Below are 14,082 nucleotides of genomic sequence, written 5' to 3'. Positions count from 1 at the left end.
TTTATCCATTTTGTCCAAAGGGTACATCAATTTTAATAATATGTTAAAATGTGTATTTATTTTAACATTTCTCCATGCTTTCAATTACTAACCTATTATCACCTTTTATTCAAAGCAGAATATAACATTAATTAAATTATCTGCAATTGATAAGTTGGGGGGAGAATGTCTGTATAATGTGGAAGTTGTGATAGGTTTTACACAGTTTTTTCTCCCCCAGGCATAAAGATCTAGAAGAGTGGGAGTAGAATTGTAGCATTAAGGAAAAACTTCCCAGCTTTGAAACTTCACAAGCAAGAGCTCTTCTCACCTCTATTTTAAGATGATTTTAGACAAGTGCCTAGACACAGGGCTTCCTCTCCAGAGAGAACCCCATTCACATACATTTCCCATACAAGGCAGGTTGCTACCTCCTCCAGGGCCCACCCTAGCAGTGGTCCCAGCATTCAGAGATCCCATTTCCACTTGCAATGTCTCACCTCCCCAAAGCCTCCATTTTTATGTGATGTCTTTGTATCCTGAGGTATGCTTCCAGACACATTGGTGGTCTGGGCCATCCACAATAATTTCTGAGGCTACCAGTGATTATTTTTGCTAGTGCTCTGGTTAGAGGTGGCAAAGCTTTCCAGTCAGCTCCAAACCTGGTTCCCACAAGCCCTCGTTACTTTCTGCATATGATTTTATAGAATACAAGCTCATCTTGGCTAACGCCCATGTCGTGTTGTAGTTGAAACTTTGTCAAGTGCCACAAGAGAGTCAGACACAAAGAGTTCTGTGAGTTCCGATAACAAAGATGTCATATCGTCAGGGAATATGCTGTGGAAGAAGTGGCAAATGGGGAAGGGCTTGAAGGATCTTTCCAAATCGGGGAGCAGCGAAAGTGGAGGAACGTCCCCAGCAGGGAAGGAGGAGCAGAGCATGCGGAAGGAGATCAGTAAGTGGTGTTCTCGTTTGTAGGAAAAATATGTTCTTGGCAGTAAAAATTCTGGAAAGACGCTGACAAAACACATGTTATGTGTAGGGATATAGCTAGAAAAATACATATTTTGGATTCATAGGTCTTCATTTTGCTTATCAGAGTTGATAATTGGCTCAATGACCTCATTGCTCAGTAGTTAACTTAAAGGTAGAAGTGGACCAAAACAAAAAACAAAAAACACATAGCAGGTGTATTTTTTGTACACTTCCATGTGCCTACAAACACTAAAAATAAAACTGCAGCGACCACACATGCCATTGTCACCAAACACAGATCCTTTTTTTTTTTTTTTTAATCTATCATAGGCTTCATGGTATACTTTCTTTTTACCTTTTATAACAAATTTTAAATATTTGGATTCTAAAATTTTGGAGGAGAGTTTTCAGTGGTGCACAAGCCACACTGATTTCATTCATTTTTGTATAGTGGGGACTCGTATTTGTTCACTAAAATAAATGTAAATCCTCTATGGAAGTTTTTAACAGAGAAATATGTCTTTCCATGCCAGTCTCCCTAAGGAAGGATTTCCTCTGAGCAACTCCTGGATGAAGGGACTAAATTGCTAAGGGACTAAGTGTCCTCTGTGGTTGAAACAATAAATCTGGCTGCCCATAGGGGATCCTGAGTCCCTTGCTTGTCCCTGAGTTGGAACCACTACCTATGGTGGTGAGGTGAATGGCAGACGTCAGCTGGCTGTCGCGTTCTGTGACTGTGGCCCGTTTGTCTCTCATATGAAGCTACATTCTCCAATTATACCTGTATCAGTAGCAAAAATCTTAATCTTTATTTCTCTACTTGTTCAGAACCCAGGCAGGTAAGAAAGATATTTCAAAAGGACGCATCCTCAGGAACACCAACAGTGGTTTTTTTCTCAAAATTGCTAAGCCAGTCTGGGAATTTTTAAATTAAAAACTGCTTATGGCTAAACCATGTCCTTGAAGGAGTTCCACAAGGAAGAGGAAAATTCCAAAATTCAAAGGGCTCTTTTACTGCGGTAGGAGATTCCATTTTTTAGCCAATATTTTGAAAGTAGGCACTCGTTTAATAAATAATGACATACATGATGTAACACTAAAACTTATTTAGAATAACAGCTATCATTCTATATTAATATTTAATTTGTAGAGTGGTTTTGTATCTATTATCTCACTGGAGCCTCTGTGAACTAGACAAAGCATATACTGCTATCTCTGCCTCAAAATTTAACTGATTGATAAATGTCTCATGTGAGGGCAGGAAGCTGAAACAATGTGGTGTGAATCAGGACTCAAATCCTAGTTCTTTTCATTCTACATATTGTGATCTCTAATGGAACATAAACTTTTCCTCACACTTGGTTAAAGACTTGTGAAATGAAAATCTAATTACATTTGGAGGTCAACTTGTTTATATGCTAACAAAATAATTTTTTTAAGTTGTAAAAATGGAATGTAATCATGATTCTTCACTCCAGCCTTGGTCAGTGTGTCCCCTTAATCATGGTGTAGATTCATTTTCTGTGCAGAGCCCCAGACCAGTGTGTTGGGAGGGACCGCTTCTGTGTCAGCTTTCCTGCTCTTCATTTCTTCACACTTTTGGCCTTCGGTCTTTAGACCTTTCTATTAAAGTTCACAGCACTGTGTAAGAGTCTACTTTGGGATGGAAAGGAGGGGGTAGGAAACAGGAAGGAAAGGTAAATGTGAGTGGAAATGGAGAACTGAGGCCAAGGTGGCCTGTCCTCAACCAAAAATGTCTTCAACACACTCTGAAATGTGTTTTATCATCACTTTTATTGAATATAAATAATATATGTATAATATTATATATATATTATATTACATGTAAAATAAAATATAAATTTACTCACACAATATCAAGAAAAGTCGACCCCTTCTCCCTCTAAGAAAAGGTGTGCTGTTTGGTTTCCAGGACCTCTTATAGCACTGAAACATGGCCATGGACTTTGGGTACGGGGGTTGTAGAAGGAATCTTGCTTGAGAACAATGGGTCTGGTTGTCCAGCTGTTCTCTGGAACTCCATGTGATGCTCTTACCTCTGCTGTTGGTGCCCCATATTAGCCCTCGCTCTTGGAGAAGCATTACCTGTAAGAGATTACAGACCCTGGGAGAACTTTGCATGATCTGGTCTCTTTATTCCAAATGAAATTTGTAATTCCCACAAAACTGTGTTATTCTTGGGTGACTGGATGGCTCGTTTAGTTAAGATCTGCCTTTGGCTCAGGTCATGACCCCAGAGTTCTAGGATCTAGTCCCACATCGGGCTCCCTGCTCAGCATGGAGTCTGCTTCTCCCTCTGCCCTTCACCTCACTCATGCTCTCTCTCTCTCTCTCTCTCTAATAAATAAATAAAATCTCTAAAAACAAAACAAAAAAACCTACCTTATTCTTGCTACTTCCTATTTTCATACAGTAGGTAACTTAGAACAATTTCCTTCATAGTACCAGAGGGCACATGGAAATGATATTACTATGGATTTCACCCCTAAGCCATTGTCAAGTTCAACAATCTAAACATTGCTTTCCACTTCCCCTTTACCTCTGGGAGCCTCTAGAAAATGCTTTTTACAAACGTTGCAGGTGATCTTTGTCTTTATTCCCACATCTTTTCCACAGGCTTCACAATCACTATGCCTTGAACAGCGATTTTTAGACTATCTATGACGAAGTAAGTTTTCTCCCTTAGTCTGTTGGAAACATACAAGGCTGTCATAATACACTCAGACCCTATTCTGACACAAAAGAGTTTAGTAGCCAGAACATGAAGGTTAAACTTCTCTGCCCCTTTCCCACACCCTCTTCTGTTTAAATATATGTTATCTGGCAGAAGGCAAGAAAACACAACTATCTAATTAATCAGTGAGTATTTACTTCCCAGTCAAAGTCAGCAGAGTTAGTGTCTCATCAAATCAACTCATGTTTGAAATGCCAAAAATATAGCCAACATAAGTAGATATGTTCATAAGAAAAGCAAATGAACTTTAGAACTCTAAGATCCTATAGTCATCACAATGAAAAAAGAAAAGTTATTGGCTACTGGTTCCTGAAAAACATATTATAAAATGTTAATTCTTCAGGAATGTTTTATATTATAAAATGAAAGACATGATTGAATTGATGTTTTCATCATAGAATTGAATTGGGATATTCTTTTATTTCACATGTACCATGTCTTCATGTATTTTTTTTTAAATGAATAATTTGTACATCATGTTTAAAATGTTTTTTAAAGGTTTATATTAGATTGAATTTCTGAATGAGTGATCACTTTTAACAAATTCTTACTAATTAAGCACTTTCCAATATTGTGGGAGGCGATCACAACCCCGTGTAAAAAGTAAGACTAAATAGTCTGTGGGTGTGAGATGTCTTGATGGCAAAGTGAGGACTTAACATAACCTCTTCCCCAAAGCACTAATAAACCGAAAATTAATTAAAAGACATGTTAAAACTCTGAAGGCACATAACTAAATAAAAAGTACAAGATACAAGATTAATATACAAAAATTACTTTCATCTCTACATAATATCAATGAGTGATCAAAAAAGGAAATTAAGACCATTTTATTCACAGTAATGTCAGTAATAAATGTATGGAAATAAATTTATAAAAGTGTAAGACCTGTATACCAAAAACTACAAAATGTCACTAAAGGAAATTTTTAAAAATCTAAAGAAAGGAGGCAGTCCATGCTTTGGACTAGAAGACTCAATTTGGTCAGATGGCATTTCTCCCCAAATTGATCTATAAATTCAGTATAATCTCCATCAAAATTCTAGTAGACATTTTATAGAATTTAGCAACCTGATCCCAAAACTTACTTGGAAATGCAAAAGACCTGGAATGACCAAAGTAATTTTGATAAAGAAACAAGGGGGAAGATCTTCACTTCATGTTTTCAGAATTTATTATAAAGTTAACAGTAATCAAAACACTATGATTTGACAGTTTCTTAAAGAGTTAGATGTCATTTTACCACTCTTAGTTATATGGAATATCCAAGAAAGATCTATAGGGACAAAGTACATCAATGGCTGCCCTAGGCTTGTGATCGGAATGAAGAAGGGCTGTAGAAGGCACAGGAGATTTTACGTGGAGAATGGAAATGTTTTGAGACTGGATTTTGGTGCCGGTCACACAACTCTGTAAACATATGAAAAAGCATTAACTTACACTTTTAAAATGGGTGAATTTATGGCATGTAAATTATATGCCAATAATTTTTTATTTTTTATTTATTATTTTTTTAAAGATTTTATTTATTTATTTGACACAGAGAGAGATCACAAGCAGGCAGAGAGGCAGGCAGAGATAGAGGGGGAAGCAGGCTCCCTGCTGAGCAGAGAGCCAGATGTGGGGCTCGATCCCAGGACCCTGGGATCATGACCTGAGCTGAAGGCAGAGGCTTCAACCCACTGAGCCACCCAGGTGCCCGTACTCCAATAATTTTTTTAAAAAGAAATTAAATGTCCTGTAAAGTCTGAGTGGTTAATATTAGTCTCTAAAATCTCCTTATTAAGTTTGTTCTTGTGGGTTCATATGCGTTTCGGGAGTAGAAATTTCCTGCTAACTTGATTGTCTGTTTTGCCTGCTATATATTGCCTACTCCACTGGATCTGCAAGTTTCTTAAAGTAGACTACTGTGTTGTAATTATTTTTATATCCCACCCTGATGGTGTTTATGATGGTTTTTACCTCTAAATGAAGCACTTTAAAATTGGGTCATTTAATTTGTTTATGATGAAATACAGCATGATTTTTACTTCTTGTCTCCATCTCCATTTAACTACCAGCGTGGTAATATTCTGTTACTCTTCTTATAGAGTATATTCACTTTGCCATCTCCCTCAAGTAACTGTAAGTATAGTAACACCAGCTAGAGGATAAATACGAAATATATTTTAATAAAGTTGCATTGAATCACATTAAAATCATATTAACAAGTCCAATCAATGTTTTTTTAAACAGAAGATATTATTTTTAATTAAAATAACAGTCATATAGACAGTGTTGATTCTTTTTTTGAAATCCTGGGACTTATTTTTTTAACAGGATCTCATTCACGATCCCCAACAATTTTGGAAATGTCTCCACGACTTATTCGCAAAGCACTAGAATGTGTAAACTTAACTCAGTATGTACGGTAAGTTTTAATAAACATGATTCATGTAGGCATCTGTGTTCACAGAATTTTGGATACATGAATAAGCAGTTGCTAAACAACTGAAAATTTGAACTTAAATGCTTAATATACTTCAGTGTATTCAAATTTTTAGGAGTACATGATTTTACCCCTCAAATTTAACAAATGTTTGATTAAGTCAATCATAAAAGCATTTGAATATTTTCTGTAAAGATTTAATTTGTAAGTTGATTAAGGTGAGTTGAGCTGCAGAAAATTCCCACTATGCCTGCTGGCATTATTTAAGTACATTTAATTTTATCAAGAACCAGACAGTAGGATTAACAGAGAGAGAGAGTTACTCAAGCATACTTATAAGTTTGAAAATATATTCAACATTATTTAGCTGCATAAATTAAAAAAGGAAAAACCTCCAAATAGCCTCATACTTTTCAACACCAATTCCATGAACACTTCATCAGATGAAGCATCTGATTTTCCTTGTACTTTCCTAGAATTGTTTCCTAAAATATTAGTGACTCAACAAACAGAGAATAGCCCATCAAAAAGTAGTAAGTTCATCCTTTCTATTCCTAACATTTGATTGGATTCAGACCACCTCACTGCTCATATGATTTTAAATTATTTGAATTCCAGCATTCCAAAATGAGTTATGCATCTCTTTTGATGTTTTTATAGAAAAACAATAGACTATGACCCTATGCTACAAACAGAGGAATTAAACCAGCATCAGGCAATGCAAAAGGCAGAGGAGGTTCATCAGTTCCGCCAGTATAGGACCAGAGTCCTCAGCGTTCGAGACATTGACCAAGAGGAACAGCTTAAAGTAAAGGATAAAATCCTGGAGATGTATGGGGAGATGCGGGTGAGTCTCAACACACAGAGTACCATTGACACATTCTCTTATAATGTTAAAAAGATATCATAGAATCATATAGGACTTGGGTGGAAAGCAGTCTTGAAAGCGTTTAGTTCCCAACTCCTCAGAAAAGATGGAGGATCGGTGAAACACACCAAATTTCACTTATTTCCTTAAAACCCTCCAAAATACAGTATTGAGGATCTCTCCGCAAAAATGGGAGGAAGGAGAGAGAAAGACAACAACAAAATATGTGTGAAGGTAAAGAGAGCTAGGTGAAGATGGTATTAAGAGACTTAAGGCAGCCAAATTCTAAGCTGGTAGCAGAAAAGCTCTCAAAATAATCAACCCAATTTGTTCCATGGAATCCCTGAAAGGCTTAGAATAATGTCTAGTTGGCACATCCTCTTGCTTGTCTAGTAGGCGTCTTCAGCCAACCTCTGCCAATCCAGATTCTATCATTCTTGCCCTCTTTCTCACATCAACCCAAACGTATCACCTGCACCAATATTCCCCACCCAGGAAGGGCAGTTGTACTCTCTCAGATGCTCAGAGCACAGATTTCAGCGACATCCTTGACTTCTCTCACCTCTTTCACCTAATCCATTATCAATACTTGTCAGCATCACCTTGAAAATATATCTATAATTCAATCACTTTTATTTCTCTCTATGCCTACCACCCTAGTCCAAACCACTGGTGTCTTCTATTCAGAGTTATCGCCGCAGCCTCCTGACTGATCTCACTGCTACCATCTTGTTCTTCTACAATGGAGTCACTGCTTCAAACCAAAATGATTGTAACCATCAGGAAAATGATTTTATCCTGTGGTAACAAACAGCATCAGTGTCTCAGTGGCTTAATTCAGGGGTTAGCAAACTTGTTTTCTGTAAAGGACCAGATAGTAAATATTTTTGCCTTTGCAGGTCATGTGTGGTATCTACTTAGCTCTGCTGTTGTTCATACAAATTCAGTCAAAGATAATGCCTACGTGTGTTCCAGTAAACCTTTATTTAGTAAAATAGGCAATGAGCCAGATTTTTCCACAGGCCTTCATTTACCAACTCCTGGATTAAAACAATAGAAGAGTATTTCTCCTTCTAGCTGCATGTACAGGGAAGGTCAGCAGAGGGCCCTTCTCATCACATTTATGTTTCATAGTCACATTTCACTGGTCAAAGCTAGTCACATGGTCACATAAAACGACAGTGAAGGACTTAGCCTTGCGGACACCTTGATTTCAAATTTCTAGCATCACTAATGCTGAAACAATAAATTTCGGTTCCTTAAGATACCCAGTTTGTGGCACTTTGTAACAAAAGCCCTAGCAGACTGAAACTAAGACTAATACTAAGAGTGCTATGCTACTTTATGCCTGGAGGAGAACTGCAAATATTTTATGAGTTGCACTAGTGGTGATCATAGTACATAGTGCATAGTACATAGTGCATAGTACATAGTACATAGTACATCTCTAAAATTTCACTCCTGTAATGACTTCACATTTCATTAAGAAAAAGAAGTCTTTATTATGGTGTCTAGAGTTCTATATAATCTATATAATCTAGTGCCCGCTTTCCTCTCTGATCTTTTTCCTCCATAATTCTATCTGCTTTGCTTCTTTTGTTTTTTTCCAAACTGACTTCACCTTTCCACTAATAGCCAGACATGTTCCCACCTCTGGGGCCTTTAACTTGCTCTTAACCTCGTCCTGGAATATTCTTCCCTCTAGAGAGCCAAATGGTTTACACCTTTACTTTCTGAGATCTTGTATCTATTGCCACTTTATTAGAGAGATCTTCTCTGGCTACCCTTTTACAGTTAGCACCCCTCAATATCTGAAGGCCCATGCCTGGCCTTATTATTTTCTTTAAAGCAATCACCCTATATGTGTTTTCGTTTATTGATTTAATATGGAAAAGTATGTTTATTTTATACATATTATTTATAAATATTATAAATATTTATTTATCATATAAAATATATATAAGCATATATGTTTATATAAAATATGTGCACACTTTAAATCTATCTTCTATAGAATTTAACTTCTATAGAATTTAGTTTGAATGTGAAGAGGATGTGTGAGGTACAAAAACCCTAGTTTTGGTTGAATCAAACTTAATAGAAACATTGTCAGTATCACATTTCTTATCAGATGGGAGAAGAAGATACCAATCCTCAAGAGATTACTGACCTATATTAAACTTACTTTATCCTAAATCCTTTAGATGACTTTCTCTCTCTTTTTAATATGGTACTACTACCATCTTGCACAATTGATTTAGCGAAGCCAATTTTATTGTGGTGGATACAGTAATTTTCTTTCACCAAAAGCTTCAAAAAAAGTCTCATTTTGACATTCATCTCTTCCATAATCTCTACCACCATCTCTACCACCAGAAAATTTATCAAAGAATTTAGCAATGCAGACAAAACAGTCATTTCTAGATGCTTCTCTTCTGGCTAGCATCAGTTCATTAATCTTTTTTTTTAAATTATATCATTTTTGAAACAGGAAACAATCAACAGGATGGACCGTGATTGTGCTCATACTATCAGAAATGCAAATGAAATGAGAAAGCCAAAGCTTCTTAGGAAAGCTACATTGGGACTTGGTTATATCACTGCTTTATTTGTGAACATTTTTAGGATGGTGCCTGGAGCTGACATTAAGCTTTGAAAATTACCCTTCTTTTTGAAAATATAAACTATAATACAAATCTAATTATATATATTTTGAAACCAGAATCAGGATTTCTTGATGGATTGCTGGTATACTATAAGAGAAAATAAAGAGTCAAGAAATGCTCTAAGGTTTTTGGCTAAACAACTGATCAGGTTGAGTTGCCGTTGGATCTGATGGCTTGAAAGAAAAGACAAGGATTTCAATTTGGGACATTTTTGGATATACCTATTGTATCCAAAAAAGGCATTCTTAAATATCTAATACAGTCATGTGGAGATCCTGAATAAAAGTTAGCTATATGGTTCTGGAATTTAGGAGCGAGATCTGGGCTGGAGATTAAAAAAGTAGGGGACCCATAAGTGTAGAAATGGAATTTAAAGCCATGGGGCTAGATAAAACCACCAAGGAAAGAAGTCTAAGATTTAAGACATGGCCACTTCCTCATTAAGAAATAAAGGAGAAGAGGGGACGTCAGCAGAGGCAACTGACAAGGAGCAGTTAGTGAAGTAGGAGAAAACCAAGTGAATCAGTTGATCTAGGAGGAGAGGGTAGGGGTAAGTAAGAATTGGACCAAGATGTGGTCTCTCATTTAAAATTAAATTTGAACGAGAGCCAAACTGACGATAACAAAGATAAGCAGTGAACTGGGTGATGGTATTTGAAAGTCCTTCAAATACATGTCAAACACATTTCATTAGGTCTAGTACAAGTAACTTACTAATATAGTACATCAGGTCTAGTAAAAGTAACTCACTAGTATAGTACATCAGGTCAAGTACAAGTAACTCACTAGTACAGTACATCAGGTCTAGTAAAAGTAACTCACTAGTGTAGTACATCAGGTCTAGTAAAAGTAACTCACTAGTATAGTACATCAGGTCTAGTAAAAGTAACTCACTAGTACAGTACATCAGGTCTAGTAAAAGTAACTCATTAGTACAGTACATCAGGTCAAGTACAAGTAACTCACTAGTACAGTACATCAGGTCAAGTACAAGTAACTCACTAGTACAGTACATCAGGTCTAGTAAAAGTAACTCACTAGTACAGTACATCAGGTCTAGTACAGTAACTTACTTAGCACAATTATGGTGAGAGTTGCTCTGAGCTGTGTGTTTTCTAGAGATTATATTTGAACTCTTGCCTGTCTTTTCACCTTTCTGTCTCTTTCTCCTACTGATGCTTTTATTCACCATTTTGTTAAAATCTCATGTGCCCTTTGTTGCTCTCTCATGTTTCATGTGTTGATAAACATTTGAGACCATAACCGAATTTTTTTTGGTCTCTCTTCAGTGATTTGCCACAGAAATCTATTGGCATGAGGAAGGGATAAGGGGATTTTTTGTTGTTGTTGTTGTTGTTGTTGTTTAATTTTTTTCTGGGACCATGAGCTTTTATTAGTAAATCTTAATTGCTTAGGATTTTGTTTTGGAATAGGACTCTTTAGATGAAGCCCGACAGAAGATCTTCGATATCCGGGAAGAGTATAGAAACAAGTTGCTGGAAGCTGAGCGCCTAAGATTAGAAGCTCTGGCTGCGGAGGAGGCAACAAGTCCAGTGGAGCCAGAGAAGACGGGGTCTCCAGACACACAGAAAAAAAAGAAAGGAAAGAAGAAGTAACCAGCAGGTGCCCAATACTTGCCTTTTTCTGGAGAGGAAAACCCCCCTTTTCCTTCCTCCTTTCTTTCCTCCCTTCTTTTCTTCCTCTCTCTGTCTCTCTCTTTCCTTGTTTTGTGATCTATAAACTTTCCTGCTGACAAGGTTTTAGGTTTTCCTTCTTAGAATGCCTTCCTGCGTTTTAATGTTCAATTGTTGGCTTCTCCCAGGAAACTTTAATTTGAGTAGCCATTAGAGTTTCAATTTTTCTAATTTCAATAAAAGTGCCTCAAAATATTTAAGATACAGTAACATTGATGTGTTTCCCTCTGAATTGCTGCATTTTTGGTAAGCAGTTAAACAAGATCATGAATGAGCTAACAGGATTGCATTTGAAGACTGAACAATAAGAAAAATAACTATGGTCCTTAGAGGAAATTTTGTTTCTAACCATAAAAAAATATTGTAACTTTATAATATTTTTAAAATATGCTTCAGATTTGTGTCCCCCCCCCCCCAAAAGCTGAACTTCCAGAAATGTCCTTCACTGGGTGAGAGCTGTTGTGGGTTAAGCTCAATCAAAGTGTTTGAACTCAGAATCCTGACAGTCAGGTCACCCAGACACAAAGACAGTGACCACAAATACATCCCTTGTCATCAGTCCCAGCACTTTGTTTTGTGTAAGTCACAGAGCATGTTCTATGACACCAGTTTTAGAAAACTACAGTAGATTAACTGAGACATGTAACTGGAAATGGGCTTCTCCCAAAAGCACATTTCCAGTTCATGCCTTCCTGAGATAAAAACTCCAGTGATACATTGTAATCAGTCAAAGCTGGGAGTGCCTAGCTGGCTTAGTTGGTTAAGCCACTGCCCTTGGCTCAGGTCATGATCCGGGAGTCCCGGTATCCAGTCCCACATCAGGCTCCCAGCTCCGCGGGGAGTCTGCTTCTCCCTCTGACCTTCTCCCCTCTCATGCTCTTTCTCTCACTCTCACTCTCTCTCTCTCAAATAAATAAATAAGACCTTTTTAAAAAAGCTATTCCTCTTTGATAAGTGATTTTCCTTTTTTTGTGTACTTAAATCTTTTTAAAATGTTTAGTTCTATATATACATATATATATAATTTTACTTAAATATGCAAACACATGCACTTTTCCTCTATTATTCTTTGCCTAACCTTTTTTTCATCACCCTGTGATCTTCCAACCCCACAAAATAATACATAACAACCTGGTATAAATATTTCTGTTTTTCACTCATCTGATATAATCGTACATCAACATTTTATATCATGACCTATTTTACAAAATGGCATTTTATTATACATTCTTGACTGTGTTTTGATTTTTCACACCAAACAATACAAAATCTCTTTGAGACAAAAGTAATTCATTCTTTTTAATTACTGTGAAATATTTCATGGCAAAAATACATTGTCATTGATTCAACTAATTCTCCTGTGATGAATATTTGCTTTGTTTCTAAACTTTTCTGTACAAGAAAAATGGGTAAGAATAGAAAAAAGGTAGCAAGATGGTAGACTTAACAAAGTATTTTCTAATAAAAAGAAATATAGTGTCTGATCTTTAAAATAAAGGAAAAATAAAATCAAAATATTTTGTAAAAAGATACTATAAATGTTATTATATAAATAAATGCTTGGAGTGACTACACTGGAAATACATGGGACACAGAACACCAAGTGCAATGTTCATGCCTATACTTGGAATCACTGACAATGCAGTATGTACGAATAAATGCAGACCGATTTAAGCGTGGTTTGTAATTGTCACTCAAATGTTTAGAATGGGGTTGCCGTTGGTGATACATTTTTCAAAATGGTGAACAACCTTGGTAAATTTTCAAAGATAACAATGTTTCATCTGCCTACACTGCCTTGAGTGTAGATGCATTCCTTGAAACATTCACTGAACTTTAAAACTTTGAAAAAAAATACTTTTGTTTTAAATACCTTACAGAGTTAGGTTCTTGAATCATTAATTTGCTTTCAGACTACATGAATGATGGGCCATTCAAATCATAGAGAGGTAAGATAATTCTTTGTTGCATGTGACTTTTTTGAAGATTGGGGATATCTAACATCCTTGACATTCAACCAGTAAAAATAGCAGTAGTTCTCTGCCATTCTTGGGCCAATCCAAACTGCCCCTACATTTTGCTAAATATTCTCTAGAGGGCTTCCACTGTCCCCACTGAGATCACCTCCATGTAGAAGAACAGTAAAGATTACTGAGAAGCTGAAGATAGTAATGTCTGTGGATAACAGTTAATAAATAACTCCATTAGAATGCATAGCAGTATAAAGACCCTCAGTTGTGTTGACTGAGTTAACCAAGGTGTGTGTATAAAGTATACCAACTTCCTACAGTCCCCAGAACATTGTCTTTGGCAAATTTATGGTTTCTCATTTAGTTTCAGTTTCTTTCTCCATCTCTTATCATCTACCTCTTTATGTCTTCCCAAGTACTTCAAGGTCAACTCTCCATCCCCTTTCTCAGGGGTCTTGTAAGAGCAGAGAAAAATCTTTTTCTTCTGCAGTCAAAGGCTTGCTTCTGAGTAATAATCCCCAGGGTGCAACTCTGGTGATAATGAAACATCATTACAAGAGCAATTTAACATCTCAGTGTCTCTAACACCTCCACTGAAGAATAGGATTGTGGCTTTCCCTTTTGCAAAATCAAAGTGTCCACTAAAGTGTTTTCTGAAATGTAAGAAAGGACAGCCTTCATTTAAATGAATCAGAAAATTGCTGACAACCTCACTAAACTTTTAACTGGCTTTTAGAAATCAAGTTT

General features: G+C 36.5%; 1 protein-coding gene across 1 annotated transcript in view; it reads left to right on the top strand.

Annotated features, from left to right (window-relative positions):
* Positions 1-11,563, top strand: part of ADGB (androglobin) — a 189,622-nt gene extending 178,059 nt beyond the window's left edge. Inside the window, exons 35-38 of the mRNA XM_080806887.1 lie at positions 728-934; positions 6,029-6,119; positions 6,798-6,984; positions 11,105-11,563. Of these exons, the coding sequence (XP_080663013.1) occupies positions 728-934; positions 6,029-6,119; positions 6,798-6,984; positions 11,105-11,287 (668 nt within the window). The 3' untranslated portion in view covers positions 11,288-11,563. The remainder of the gene's footprint in view (positions 1-727; positions 935-6,028; positions 6,120-6,797; positions 6,985-11,104) is intronic.
* Positions 11,564-14,082: the final 2,519 nt, after the last annotated feature.

This window comes from Martes martes (genome assembly GCF_963455335.1).
Source record: "Martes martes genome assembly, chromosome: 6".
In the NCBI taxonomy this organism is placed as follows: Eukaryota; Metazoa; Chordata; class Mammalia; order Carnivora; family Mustelidae; genus Martes; species Martes martes.
This window is presented reverse-complemented; position numbering and strand designations above follow the sequence as displayed.